The following is a 12,412-nucleotide window of genomic DNA, read 5'->3' as shown; positions in this document are numbered from 1 at the left end:
CCATGTTACTTGTAAAATTCTGGTTGTTACCTCCGAGCTAGAACCAGAACCCCATAGGGGATTATTTAGAAGCCTAAGGTCAAAAAATGCTTTCAAAAGATTAGTGTTGGGGAAGAAAATAAGCCAACAAGGCCCATCAAGAGTAGCATAAGGTGAAAACGCATAAATACCATCATCCTTCATCCCATGATAGAGAACATTACTCTTTTTAAGTGCTTTGTCAAAAAAATTAAAATCTGTAGGCAGTTGGACCCAGCTATATTTATCATTTGAAACACTTTGAATGAAAAGACCAAAACCATCTTTTGACCATCCATAAATGTCACAGTTGTTCTTCCAAGTATTAATCAAAACCTAAGGGCAAGGGGGTTTATTATCCATAAGAAACCATTTAAAAGCTTGAATGGATTGTGGATATGTAGCTAGTAGGACAAATATCTTCAAATCATTCATAGGTTGACTGCCCTCTTCCCTAGGTTAGTAAAATTGTTTCTTGTAAAATCATCTACTTGAGATTCTAAGCTATCTAGGCTATGATTTAATCTTCTTTTCTTGTAAATTTTTGAGCTAAAAGTTACAATGGGATGAGAAGTTCGGGTGCTAATATTAGGAATCTCTGAAACAGCTTGGTACTAGTGAATCATGGTAGCCATAAGCCTATCCTCATCAATGTTGGATTCGCCAACTTTCCTTTTTAAGGGACGATTCCCTCCATCTTGGCTAATAATGGCCTCTAAAAGGTTAAGAGATTTAGAAAAAATGGTACTTCCACATCTCTAACTGGTTGAATTGGTTCCTGTACTAGATCTCTAAAAGCGATCCTATTCCTAGGTGTTGGTTCAAAAAAGATCCATATTAATCCTGTACTAAAGCCAAATTAGCATCAGGAAGTTTATTAATAAGGTTATTTATCTAGTTCCAATTGTTTAGTGGGAGAATATTTGGAAAAGGATGATTTTCTTGACAAGGAAAGTGAAGATCTACAGGAGCATTGAAATCCTTATTAGTATTGTTGACATTATTGTTAGAATTAGACAAAAATTCTTCACCATCAAAATAAAACATAAAAGCATTGCTACCTTCATCATTTACAAGAATATCTTATGGCTTAGCTTTAAAAACATGATATCCTGGGCGTCCAAATCTAAGAAATCTAATACGAGTAGAACCCTTTGGTTGATTATTTATAATCCATCCTTGCTAGTCCTCGAGCAACTTGACCAGCTTTAAACACAAATTGAAACCTTTGGCTAAACCTCCTACTTATTTTATCATATACCATATTGAAACATGTGTAGGCTTGCATAACCCTCCTCAAGCATGCTTGGAGCAGGTGCCCAATCACCTGAGAAAAATGGCAGTGGCAAAAGATCCTCTTATAAGGACATTTGACAACAAAAGTAATACCTGAATCTATGTGGTCTTTAATTTGCTGAATAAGAGGAAATCAGGGATTGATTATAACTCAAACTCGAAGAAAATTTAGAGAGCTAGCATAATCATCATGGTCTTGAACATAAGTAGTGTTAGCAATAATATTCCCTAAAGTAGAAGCAACCACATCATTATGATATTCTAGGGGTAGACCCCAAAATTAGACCCAAATTGAGAAACTTCCAACAACCATTTCCCTCAGTTGCATATTTGAATACTAGCGATCAGCCACAAGCAGAGAGTTCATAATAGACCATGGACCATTATCAATAATGAAATCATGATCTTCTGGGTTAGTGAAGTTGACAAGATAAAAACATCCAATTTTGCCTCTTATTTCAAAACCATTCCTAAGAGACTGGGCATTTCTAAATCTCTTAGAAAGCTTTTTGATAGAGTAAACATGAGAGTCAACTAGCACAATGATAACACAATAATCTAGAGAAAAGCTTGGTCTAGCAAAGGCTCCAGGATTAAAACGCATAGAAGGTTGGAACAATCTCTTCATCAAACTAGGTGAAAAGACCTTAAGTGTAAAAAAAAAAAAGGATCATGAATAAAGAGAAGGAAAGAGATTTAAGGAATGTAGAGAAATAAGGCTCTTTCAAGTTCTAGATAGCATAAGGATGATAACTTGCTAAAAAACAAACAATATTCCTTCTTATATAGAAAAATGACCATGAGGAAATGAATTGTCAAGGACTAAGAAAGAGAAAATGCACTGGGAGAAGCAATCAAAAGAAAAGAGCATTGGTACAAAAAAGCATGAGCAAGGAGATAATAAATAAAAAGGAAAAAGAGAGTCAAGGTAATAATCAATTATCTGGGAGAAAGATCAATAAGATTTGAATAAGCTACAGAATGCTAGCCATACTTGAAGATGAAGCAATCACCTTAAGTCGAGTCTCTGAAGTAGCAACCCAATCAAAGCACAGTAGGAAAGACAAAGGCTCAAACCTTAGGAAATGATTAGGCTAAAGAATAAGGAAACATGCTAGGTGAAACAAATGTTTATAAGGAAAATGAAAACGAAGATAAATGAAAGATAGGAACAATCACAAGGGTTCAAACAAGTTGATCGAGACTAACAACACTTCTCATATAAGAGAGAAGGAGGAGAACTTTCTTTTACTAGGAGAGTCCAATATATCATGTATCATTGACCTTTTAATTAATAATTAAAAAATAATAATCTTTTAGTTCTTGTAGTTTTGACTTAATTGTAATTCAATCCTCGAACTTTGACTCGTTATAACTCAGTCCCTGAAATTTTAGCTCGATTGTAAATTAGCCCCTGAACTTTGCTTTTTGTAATTTAGTCCTTGAAATTTTAACCTCTTAAATATTAGTCTCTATATTTTAAAAAATAAAATTAAAAAGATTAAAAATTATAAATTTTAAAATTTTAAAATATTTTTAATATTTATAATTTTATTTTTAAAAATATAAGAACTAATATTTAAAATGTTTAAACTTCAGAAACTAAATTGCAAGAGAAAAAGTTTAGGAATTGATTTATCACCAAGTCAAAACTTCAGGGATTGAATTATAACGAGTCAAAATTTTAGAATTGAGTTACAACTAAATCAAAATTATAATAACTAAAAAATTATTTTTTTTAATTATTAATTAAAAGGTCAATGATACATGATGTATTGAACTCTCCTCAGTCCTCCGGCGTGACCCACCTTGGAAGTTGGATGCATACATGTCGGTGAAGCTGGGGGAGCAGGGCTTGAGTGAATCAAGGTGAATGGAGACGGTGAAGGACAAGAAAGCGGATGGCCTGGAGCCGATGATTCCTCAAAGCCTAAGGATGAAACAACATACCATTATTGCCATCGATAATTTCATAGATGCGCGCACTCTCCCAATTGTCAATCTGGTGATTTTTCCAAGTGGCTGAGTTGCGCCTGGTTCTTCCGTCAGATTCTGTTGTTTTACTATCAGGATAAATCTTCGCGGACGGGATCACAAGTGTCGCTAGATTAGATCGCTGTTCAACCCGAGGAGAATTGTCAATCAGGTAGAGGACGATGGCATCGGTATGGAGATTCGGGAGGCCGTGTCAGGGATTTCAATGTTTGGAGGCAGAGGACGTGCCTCTTTGATTTTTTTTTTATTTTTTAATCAAAAGTCATGACAAATATTAATTTAGTGAAAATCCAATGTTGTAATAAAATTTCTGTTTAATTTCATTTTTTAAAAAAATTAATTTGATGAATTATAATGTTGTTTGAATTATTGGGGTGAAATATGTTTTTGAATAATGTACAATTATAAAAAAAGATTTTGATTTATGAAGATTCATAATTTTTATTATGCAAACATAATATAAATTTAAAATATTTTAAAAATGTGATAAAAATTTTAAATAAAATAAAATTTGATATGTTAAATAAAATAATAAAGTCTGATATATTAATAAAATCATATAATAAATTGTTTAATAAAATATTTATGAGTCATTCTATTACAGGATTAAATCTCGCACGACGACCTTGTTGGAATTGAAATATCAATTAATACAAGTGGTTAAGGTTTTTGTCACTTAAACAAGTATTATCTCTCATCTAACTCACCATATTTTTAAAAAAAATTACTTAAAGTAGTGTTTAAAAATAAAAAAATATTTATTCAAATTTTAATTATTTTTAAAAGTTTAAACAAATATTATAAAATTTCATAAAATAATTAAAAATAAATAAATAAATTTTTCATGGGAAAAAAAAAGCTTCAATAAACGGCCACATCTCAATTAACTAGCATTTTCCCTTCAAAATCCACTTTCAACTTTGCACAACCAAATTCCATATGGATCATGCAGGTTTTGGGACATCCAAAACTCATTGTTACAGGAAAAACAAAACAAAAATTATATCGATTCAATTCACAGCACTCGCCCGTCCTGCATATGCTTTGATTATAAAACTAATCATTTTCGTTCAACTCCATTGCCGGCCCCAGACGGGAAAGCGTGAGCGTGTCGCCGTCCTTGCTGTTAATTTCAAAGGCTTCTAGCGATGAAATCAATGCACAATCCTATTCCTATATAAGTGCCCTCCAATGTTTTGCAGATCGGCGTGTCAGCTACCTGATCATCTACTCAATTTAATCTGACCATTTATTTTTTGAGCTTCAATTTTAAGTGTCCCTGTCAAAAATGGCTTATGCTCGCATCGCCTTCCTCGCCATTTCCATGGTTCTGCTTTCTTCTGTTGCTACGGCGACTGATCACATCGTGGGCGATGACCAGGGCTGGACTCTTGACTTTGACTACGCAGAATGGGCAAGGGACAAGGTTTTCCTTGTCGGCGACAACCTCGGTACGCACGAATGACATCGATCGTCTTGTATCGTCCTATAGATGATTATGTTTTCACTTTTCTGAAACTAGAAAACTGATGAGATTGTTTCTTTTTGATGCAGTGTTCAACTACGACAACACGAAGCACGATGTGTTCAAGTTGAACGGTTCGCTCTTCAGCAATTGCACCTTCCCGGCTGCGACGGAGGCACTCACCAGCGGACAGGACGTGATCCCACTAGCCTCTCCAGGAAGGAAGTGGTACGCTTGTGGTAAAGCTGATCACTGTGCTTCTCGCGGAATGAAGCTCGCCATCACTGTTCTGGCTAATGGTCCAATGTCTGCTCCTCCTCCTCCTCCTTCCTCTCACGCTCTGTCATCGTCTGCTTGTTCTGGGCCACTCAAGGCAGCCATGCTTGCTGTTGCAGCATTGATCTTCGCGTGATTGATCATCAGTTCATTAGTGGCGGTTTTGTTCGAGTCTGCAGGAATTACTTGAATTTCTTCCTTTCGATGTATTCTTGTTAAACGTATTTGATTGTTGGTTTAATTATAATAATTTCTTTCCATCTTACTCCTGTCTAGTCATGATTAAATTAAAGCTCGTGTCTTGAAACTGAGATAAGATACATGATAAAGGTCAGTGCTTATATATGTACTTAATTTACACAACGTTAATGCAGTCTGGTTTAACTGAGAAAATAAGAATCGGCGACCATGCTTTTGCACACGTCTGTCACATAGCTCGCTAGTAGAAGTACCAGAACGACAACAACAAATGCTTTGAGAGCAACTTCCCTGGTTGATTCGGGTGTTAATTTTGCATCAGTCTCTCCCTCGAATTCGTTCTCTGCTTCGTCCGTGTCTTCTTTTACTGTCTCTTCATGTCTGGTTCTGTTCCTTTCTGTGAATTCCATTTTCGGATCTGCAGTTTCTTTTTCTTTCCGGGGTGGTTCGTATTCTGGGGTTTGTCTTTCTTTGTCCGTTTGAGAAACGGGATTGATTACTTGCTTAGGTATCACCACCGTGAGAATGTTCTGCATGAATCTGGCATTGATAGCATTTACATTACAGTGAGTTGGAATTTCAATTTCTTTCTTGAAACGCCTCCATCTAGCTCCATCCATCAATGATCGCTCTCCGCTTATTATTAGAAATCCCAGATGATTCACCTGAACTTTTACTTGCTCTCTCCTGAATCCTGCAACGTGGACAACTCACGTATAATTCATAAATATTGCCTTTTTCTGGTTCACACACATAAAACTGTTTTTACAGTAAACTTATTAGGTTCCATTAAAGCTAGCAACAAGGTTACTGATGAAAGAGCATTACGAAGTCATGATAATAGGTGGACAGAACAAACCAGGAAGATGAACTTCAAGGATGTCACGGCCTTCTTCTCTACTCCACTTGCAGAGGGGGTCAAAATCCTCATAAGACCGATGACCAGCCATAAAGGGATACCTGGTTTCCATAGCGCGCAGAGAGAGAAGGGAGGGGGGTTTCTCCGACGTCTGATGTGTAATGGAATTTCATGGCTAGGAGGGTTGCTTTTAAAGAGTGTAGAGGGAGACTTGCAGATGAGGAGAGGTTTAAGGTTACTTTCAGGGTTCAAGTTGAGCAAGAATCATTCCTTGTCAACCTTTCAAAGTCTTCTTTGTAACCCCTTTGATCTGGCAAACATTGAGCGGGTTTCTATTAATTGTGTCAGAAGATACCCTTCCTTTGTGCGTATGAATCAGCGTTAGTATAGCATGCATTTTCAGTACTTATTCATTTTAAAAAATTAATTGCCACGATTTTATAATTTTTTTCAGTTTTAAACTAGATTCTTATAATTTATTTTATTTGAATTGAGTTTTTATAGTTTAAGTCGTCATACTTGTTATTTCTTCAATGTTAAAATCATTCACACAAAAAAATCTAAACGAAAAGCTTTTTGAATTTGTAAGAATTTGATTTAATATTTTTGGGCAAAAAATGTTCTGATTTCATACAATGTTTCATCTTTATTAATTTTTTTTTCTGAAAATTATATGTATGTGTATGTATATGTATATATAAATTATTCAAGAAATATAATCTAATTGTTTTGTCATGGAGCCCAAAAATACAAATTATACTTGACGGAGTGCCCAATTAAATTTGTTTTTTTTTTGTTAATTTAGGCTTAAAAAATCATTTGTTTTTTGCATAACTGCGCTTGTAAGTTAAGTCCTGTCAGGTTATGTAAAAACGAACTCAAGCAATACACTTAAACCATTTTTTGTTTTACCCTTGACAAGTAAAATATTTTTAATTTTTAAATTAAATTTATGCTTTAAAAAATATATTTATATTTTAAAATTAGAATTTATAATTATTTTTAAATTTTGAAAATTATAATTTGTATTCTAAAAAAATATGTATTACAATGTAAAATTAAATTTTTAAAAATTTAAAAATAAACAACAGGCTTATGAGCCCAATCTCAAGGCCAATTAATAATGGTCAAGCTTAAAAAAGTTCAATCTTATGATAGTTAGATTTTTGAGTTTGATCTTACATTGGTTAAACCCGGGGAGTATATGAATGCCAAATATAATTGGAGACTATAAAAGTATTTAAATTTATTTTTTAAAAGAGAAAATTCAGAAATTTTAACTTGTGGGAATTAATAAATTCACAGGTGATAAATCTTTTGCGTTGTTTAGTTAAGTTATACTTTGTGAGACCAGTATTTTCAAAATCAAATTAAATATTGAATTAAAAAAATTAGCGGTTCATGATTCTCATTGTCCAACCCGATTGCACCAATAATCAAATTAGTGACATAATAATTAAATAAAAATACTATTATATATATAAAAAATATTAATTGGTGACATAATATGACTGCAATTTAATAATTTTACGGATGATAATTTTATAGCTTATCAAATCTTAATAAATCTCTGTTAAATTAAATATAAGTAGATTCAAAAATATTTATGTTTATAATTATCAACATCTTTATAAAAAATAATCTCAAATTATATTTTATACATGTAAATTAGTCAAAAATAAAGTTGACTTTTAGTAGCATTTAATTTTTAAATTTTTTAATTTATTTTCTTAGTTTTTAAATTTTTTTAATATTATGTTTAAAGTGGTATGGTTTTTTGAAAATCAATTCAGTTTTTATTTTGATTTTAGTTTTCAATTCTCTAGTCCAATTTAATTTAATAAGAAATAATTTTTTAATCCAAATTTATTTATTAACAGTTTCATTCGACAATCCAAACGTTTAATTCGGTTCGATTTTTAAATTATTGGGCAATTGTTTGTCGCAATTTCTTGGGAGCGTAGTAAATCATCATGATTGCCTAATGGTCTATACACCAGCCCAATGATGATGATTTTTTGGTCCGGGAGCCCAGTAGCAAGGATTCGAATAGGCCGATAATGTGGTTTTTTAGGACGACTTAATTCCCCCATCCTCCCGAAGGCATGTACGAATTGAATTTTTATTTATGATACCTAACTAAAGTCTGGGCAACGACCAGCGACTTCATAACTGGGCAAGAAAAGAGTAGACCGGTAGTTTCGCTCGTGACAAGGTCCACCTTGCAGTTCGAAACCACTGCCATTCTACGGTTCTCCCGCATTCTATAACTCTGCGCCCCCTCACCCTCCTCCATTTTCCCCAAAGCTCCCTTTTCACTGGTAAATCACGTTTCGTTCCACAATGTATAACTGTAACTGACATTTGAAACAAATTACAAAGAAAGGTAGACCAATTTTGCTTCTTTTGATCAAATTGTTTCTTTTGAAGCCCTTTTCCTCTAGGCAGAGGAATCACGCCCATGCCTCCGGAAACTTCAACGAGCTCAGCTGGTGGTAAAGAGGGATCCTCGGGTCCTTCTTCTAAGAAGAATTCCAAGAAACCCAAATGTGAGTTTTCCCTCGACCCACCCTTTTTCTTTTGTCATTGTGTTCTACTCGGAGATTTTTTTTTTTGGTTACTGCAGTTTGTTTTTAGGTGTATGTCGTGGGAGCATCGTGAAATGTTAGTTTTGTTCAGTTTGTGTGTGTGTGTGTGTGTGTGTGTGTGTGTGTGTGTGTGTGTTACCGAGACAAGTTTTATTGGCAGCAGGTTGAGATATACGTACAAAAATTAGGATTTTGCAAATGTTAAGATGCATTCAGTTTTTTCCCAAAATCATGGCTCTCAAATTTGAAATGTGTTCGTGTCCTCCTATCTGTCCACGTAGCCTCGATTTGTTGTCTGGTTTCTGTGTGTTCGTTGGAGAAAGGTCCTTTCTCAATTACATTGGTTGGACTGTCTTGTCATGTCTCTGTTTAACAACTTGTTACGGTTTGTCAAATTTGATGCTTGTGATAGATGCATTTCTATTGTCTAGGTGTCTTCCTGCATGTAATGATGCTGGTGATGTTTCTCATGAGAAGTTTCGTTGATTGTAGATTCCAAATTTTCACAGCAAGAACTTCCTGCATGGAAACCAATTCTAACACCAGGATGGGTATAGCTTCACAGTAGTTTCCTTCTTGGCTTCTGATTTTTACATGCTGTATTATGAAACAATCTATTTTACCTTTGCATTACAGGTCATTTCTACGTTTGCTTTTGCCGGAATCATTTTCATTCCTATTGGCCTCGCATCATTATCTGCATCAGAAAAGGTAATATATAACGATTTTATATGCAACTAGTGTCAAAGGAGATATGAGTGCTCAAATTCATTTCATCTTGAACCAAAAAAAAAAACACTTTGGTGCAGGTTGTAGAACTACCATTTAGGTATGACCAACAATGCATTCCTCCTGATTATAGTAACAATGCAGAGGCTTATATTAAAAGCACAACTACCAACAAAACATGCACTGCGACATGCAAAGTTAGTACAATGCCTATATTTCTGATATGATTGAAAGCGATATAATTGTTTCTTTTTCCTTGTCTGATGTCATAATCGAGGCTCCAATCCACATGGAAGTAACTTGTTCAAAAATACAGGTTGAAAAGGCAATGAAATCCCCAGTTTACGTCTACTATCAGCTAACTAATTATTTCCAGAACCATCGCAGGTATGCACATTTTACTGGTGATATTGTTTCCCTTTTCTTCTTTATGTAGAGCATACAAGTTCATGCATCGATGAGCTGTTTTGTTCATGTTTTATCAGAAGGCCTTGTTCAGTTGTTCCTGATTTAGGCTTGATATAAGAAATGAAAGCAAATCAGATATTGTTTTATATACAATGCTCATATAGTCATATATCTTATTATTTTCAGCTGGGAAATTTCTAATTCTTCTTGCTTTCAGCTTATGCTGTATTGTGAAATTCTTATTCCTTCCTAATTTTGGACGTTGGAATAACGTTTGCAGATATGTTAAAAGTAAAAGTGATGATCAACTGCGGGAGAAGTCTGCTGAGTGGGACACAGATGATTGTAAACCCGAAGCTAGAACACCAGATGGTCAGCCGATTGTTCCTTGTGGACTCATAGCTTGGAGTCTGTTCAATGACACGTACAAAATAAAAGTGAAGGACAAGGATTTGGAGATCAGCAAACACAACATAGCATGGCAGAGTGATCAGACCAAAAAATTTGGTTCTGATGTTTACCCAAAAAATTTTCAGACGGGAGGTTTGATTGGGGGCGCAAAACTCAACGAGAGCATACCTGTAAGTATATCTTCACTGCTGAATAGTCTGCCTATTTTCATTTTTTTTTTCATTTCTAGAAAAACACATGAGAATTTTTCTCGTGTGAATCTCACCAGCTGAGCGGACAAGAGGATCTAATCGTCTGGATGCGAACAGCAGCATTGTCCACTTTCAGAAAACTGTATGGGAAGATAGAGACTGACCTTGAAGCTAACGATGAGCTATTCCTAGTGATCGAGAACAATTATAACACATACTCTTTCGGTGGCAAGAAGACTCTGGTTCTGTCAACCGCAACTTGGATTGGTGGAAAGAACGATTTCTTGGGGTTGGCTTATATTTTTATTGGCGGCCTGTCCTTGTTCTTCGCTGTAGGCTTCTTGCTTCTGTATGTGCTTAAACCAAGGTGAGGAAATACCATGCTCGACCATCACTTTATGGTTCTTTCTCTAGTTTACGTGTTATGTGAATGATGTTATAAGCAGCAACCAGACCTTGCATTTCGAGTACTCCATGGTTGCATGCTACTGCATGTTGTAGGTTCAAATCTTATTAGAATTGGAAATTAATTGAGATTTCAGCATGAAAAGTTTTGGGATTGGAGGGTCCCAAATTTCATTGAAAACCCACATCAAAATCGTATCATACAAAAATCATGCTCGCCTGGTTATGTGAAAAGCCAATGATTGCTCTGAAGTCGAGAATCGTGCATATGGATTCGTGTGTTAAGCACGTGGAAGCTGACATTGCCATATTTATTGGTTTGAATACAGACCTCTTGGGGATCCATCCTACTTGTCTTGGAATAGAAATCCAGGAATGATCAAATGAGGAGATAGTATATATACGGGAAATTCCTGTGTTTTAGGTGATTTAGAAGTTGTCTCTCTTCCTGCTTCACCAACTTCTTTGCGTGGCAAGGGATCTGTCTTTGCTGGGGTTTGTACTCGACCATGTTGTACGGCTCGTCACTTTCAGTGTCATGTATTATGTGTCATTATCGATTTGAATCCAAAAATAGTGCTGGAGTCAACAGAATCAGTGACGAAGTTGATATTCAAGACGTTATGTTGCGGTCACCGTCTTGCTTTTTTTTTTTTTTTTTCCATTACAGAGGACAAGGTGGTGCTTTGAAATCCTCAGGAAGTCTAAAGAATACAAAAAATAATTTAATATGTCAAGAAGACTGCAAGTACAAATTTTCTATTTGGAAAACATAATTATTGATCCTATATTTTTATCATGTTTTGTTATTGATCTTTATATTTTTTTTTTTTAATATTCCAGATTCCTGTAGTCTTATCTCCTATGTTAGTCTCTCTATTTTGAAATATGGTCAAAGGAATGATGATAAAGCACTAACAATGTTGAATTATGACATTTGATGTATAAGGCAAGAGATTTGACTCACGATGATTAAAAATTACTTTTTAATGTTAACAAGTGTTGTGGCCAAAAGTCCAAAATAATTTTTGTCAAAAAGCAATCATTTTTTCCCCTACTGTTAATTCAAATTGCTTGTGTTTTGAACATGTTGGCATTTTTATTAATGTTATTAGTTACACATAAGATAATTTAATACTATTATTAGTCCAAAGTATCGTTGCTTTGGGCATACTTAAAAGTAGATAGAGTAACATTATAAATGAAAAAAAAAAACTGAAAGGACATGGAACATTGAAAAAAAAAAAGAAGTATAGAGTGTGATAAAACTATAAAGATTACTAGTTATGTTTTCCCTTTTCTATTACTTATTATTTGAGTATTCATTATTTTATTAATGATATAATGGGTGTTTGAATTTTGCAAATGAACATATAATTTGTCACGATCACCAAACTTGAGAGGCAAAGATTATAGAAAACAAGGGAGAAAATATGATATTCCAATGAAAATTACTCATGTATCAACGACTGAAGGTAACGATGATGTTCGGCTAAAGCCTATTACAATCATAATAAAGGCATTAACAACAGAAATTATTGGGGCAGAAAGGCCAGATAGCAGAAGAATCGCT

At 34.4% G+C, this 12,412-nt stretch overlaps 3 protein-coding genes across 4 annotated transcripts; 2 read left to right on the top strand and 1 right to left on the bottom strand.

The window, feature by feature from the left end:
• Positions 1–4,267: 4,267 nt before the first annotated feature.
• Positions 4,268–5,293, top strand: LOC129307459 (blue copper protein 1a-like). Its single transcript, XM_054948430.1, has 2 exons — positions 4,268–4,760; positions 4,864–5,293. The coding sequence occupies exons 1-2, from the start codon at positions 4,598–4,600 to the stop codon at positions 5,184–5,186; spliced, it is 486 nt and encodes a 161-aa protein (XP_054804405.1). The 5' UTR covers positions 4,268–4,597; the 3' UTR covers positions 5,187–5,293.
• Positions 5,294–5,349: 56 nt separating this feature from the next.
• On the bottom strand, positions 5,350–6,248 carry LOC129307458 (inactive protein RESTRICTED TEV MOVEMENT 2-like). Its single transcript, XM_054948429.1, has 2 exons — positions 6,108–6,248; positions 5,350–5,942 (listed from the first exon to the last, which is right to left on the bottom strand). Exons 1-2 carry the CDS (start codon positions 6,217–6,219, stop codon positions 5,431–5,433), a joined length of 624 nt encoding a protein of 207 aa, XP_054804404.1. The 5' UTR covers positions 6,220–6,248; the 3' UTR covers positions 5,350–5,430.
• Positions 6,249–8,268: 2,020 nt separating this feature from the next.
• On the top strand, positions 8,269–11,638 carry LOC129306226 (ALA-interacting subunit 3-like). 2 transcript variants are annotated; one of them, XM_054946696.1, is made up of 9 exons: positions 8,269–8,428; positions 8,538–8,656; positions 9,188–9,246; positions 9,332–9,406; positions 9,505–9,621; positions 9,741–9,811; positions 10,113–10,413; positions 10,512–10,801; positions 11,169–11,638. In XM_054946696.1, the coding sequence occupies exons 2-9, from the start codon at positions 8,569–8,571 to the stop codon at positions 11,224–11,226; spliced, it is 1,059 nt and encodes a 352-aa protein (XP_054802671.1). In that variant the 5' UTR covers positions 8,269–8,428; positions 8,538–8,568; the 3' UTR covers positions 11,227–11,638. The 2 variants fall into 2 exon arrangements, with proteins under 2 accessions (XP_054802671.1, XP_054802672.1); XM_054946697.1 differs by lacking the exon at positions 8,269–8,428 and having other exon boundaries at positions 8,435–8,656.
• Positions 11,639–12,412: the final 774 nt, after the last annotated feature.

This window comes from Prosopis cineraria, unplaced genomic scaffold (genome assembly GCF_029017545.1).
Source record: "Prosopis cineraria cultivar Desert tree isolate PC_DT_omini unplaced genomic scaffold, ASM2901754v1 PC3, whole genome shotgun sequence".
NCBI lineage: Eukaryota > Viridiplantae > Streptophyta > Magnoliopsida > Fabales > Fabaceae > Prosopis > Prosopis cineraria.
The sequence above is the reverse complement of the archived record's forward strand: the minus strand, read 5'-3'. Positions and strand labels throughout refer to the sequence as shown.

Excerpts from the sequence above, each read along its gene's own strand:
- LOC129307458 (XM_054948429.1), bottom strand. The coding sequence starts at position 6,219 with ATGGAAACCAGGTATCCCTTTATGGCTGGTCATCGGTCTTATGAGGAT. Across the intron at positions 5,943-6,107 it reads CCTTGAAGTTCATCTTCCTG|GATTCAGGAGAGAGCAAGTA; the intron begins GTTTGTTCTGTC and ends TCCACGTTGCAG.
- LOC129306226 (XM_054946696.1), top strand. The coding sequence starts at position 8,569 with ATGCCTCCGGAAACTTCAACGAGCTCAGCTGGTGGTAAAGAGGGATCC. Across the intron at positions 9,622-9,740 it reads CATGCACTGCGACATGCAAA|GTTGAAAAGGCAATGAAATC; the intron begins GTTAGTACAATG and ends TCAAAAATACAG. Across the intron at positions 10,802-11,168 it reads CTGTATGTGCTTAAACCAAG|ACCTCTTGGGGATCCATCCT; the intron begins GTGAGGAAATAC and ends GTTTGAATACAG.
- LOC129307459 (XM_054948430.1), top strand. The coding sequence starts at position 4,598 with ATGGCTTATGCTCGCATCGCCTTCCTCGCCATTTCCATGGTTCTGCTT. Across the intron at positions 4,761-4,863 it reads CCTTGTCGGCGACAACCTCG|TGTTCAACTACGACAACACG; the intron begins GTACGCACGAAT and ends TTTTTGATGCAG.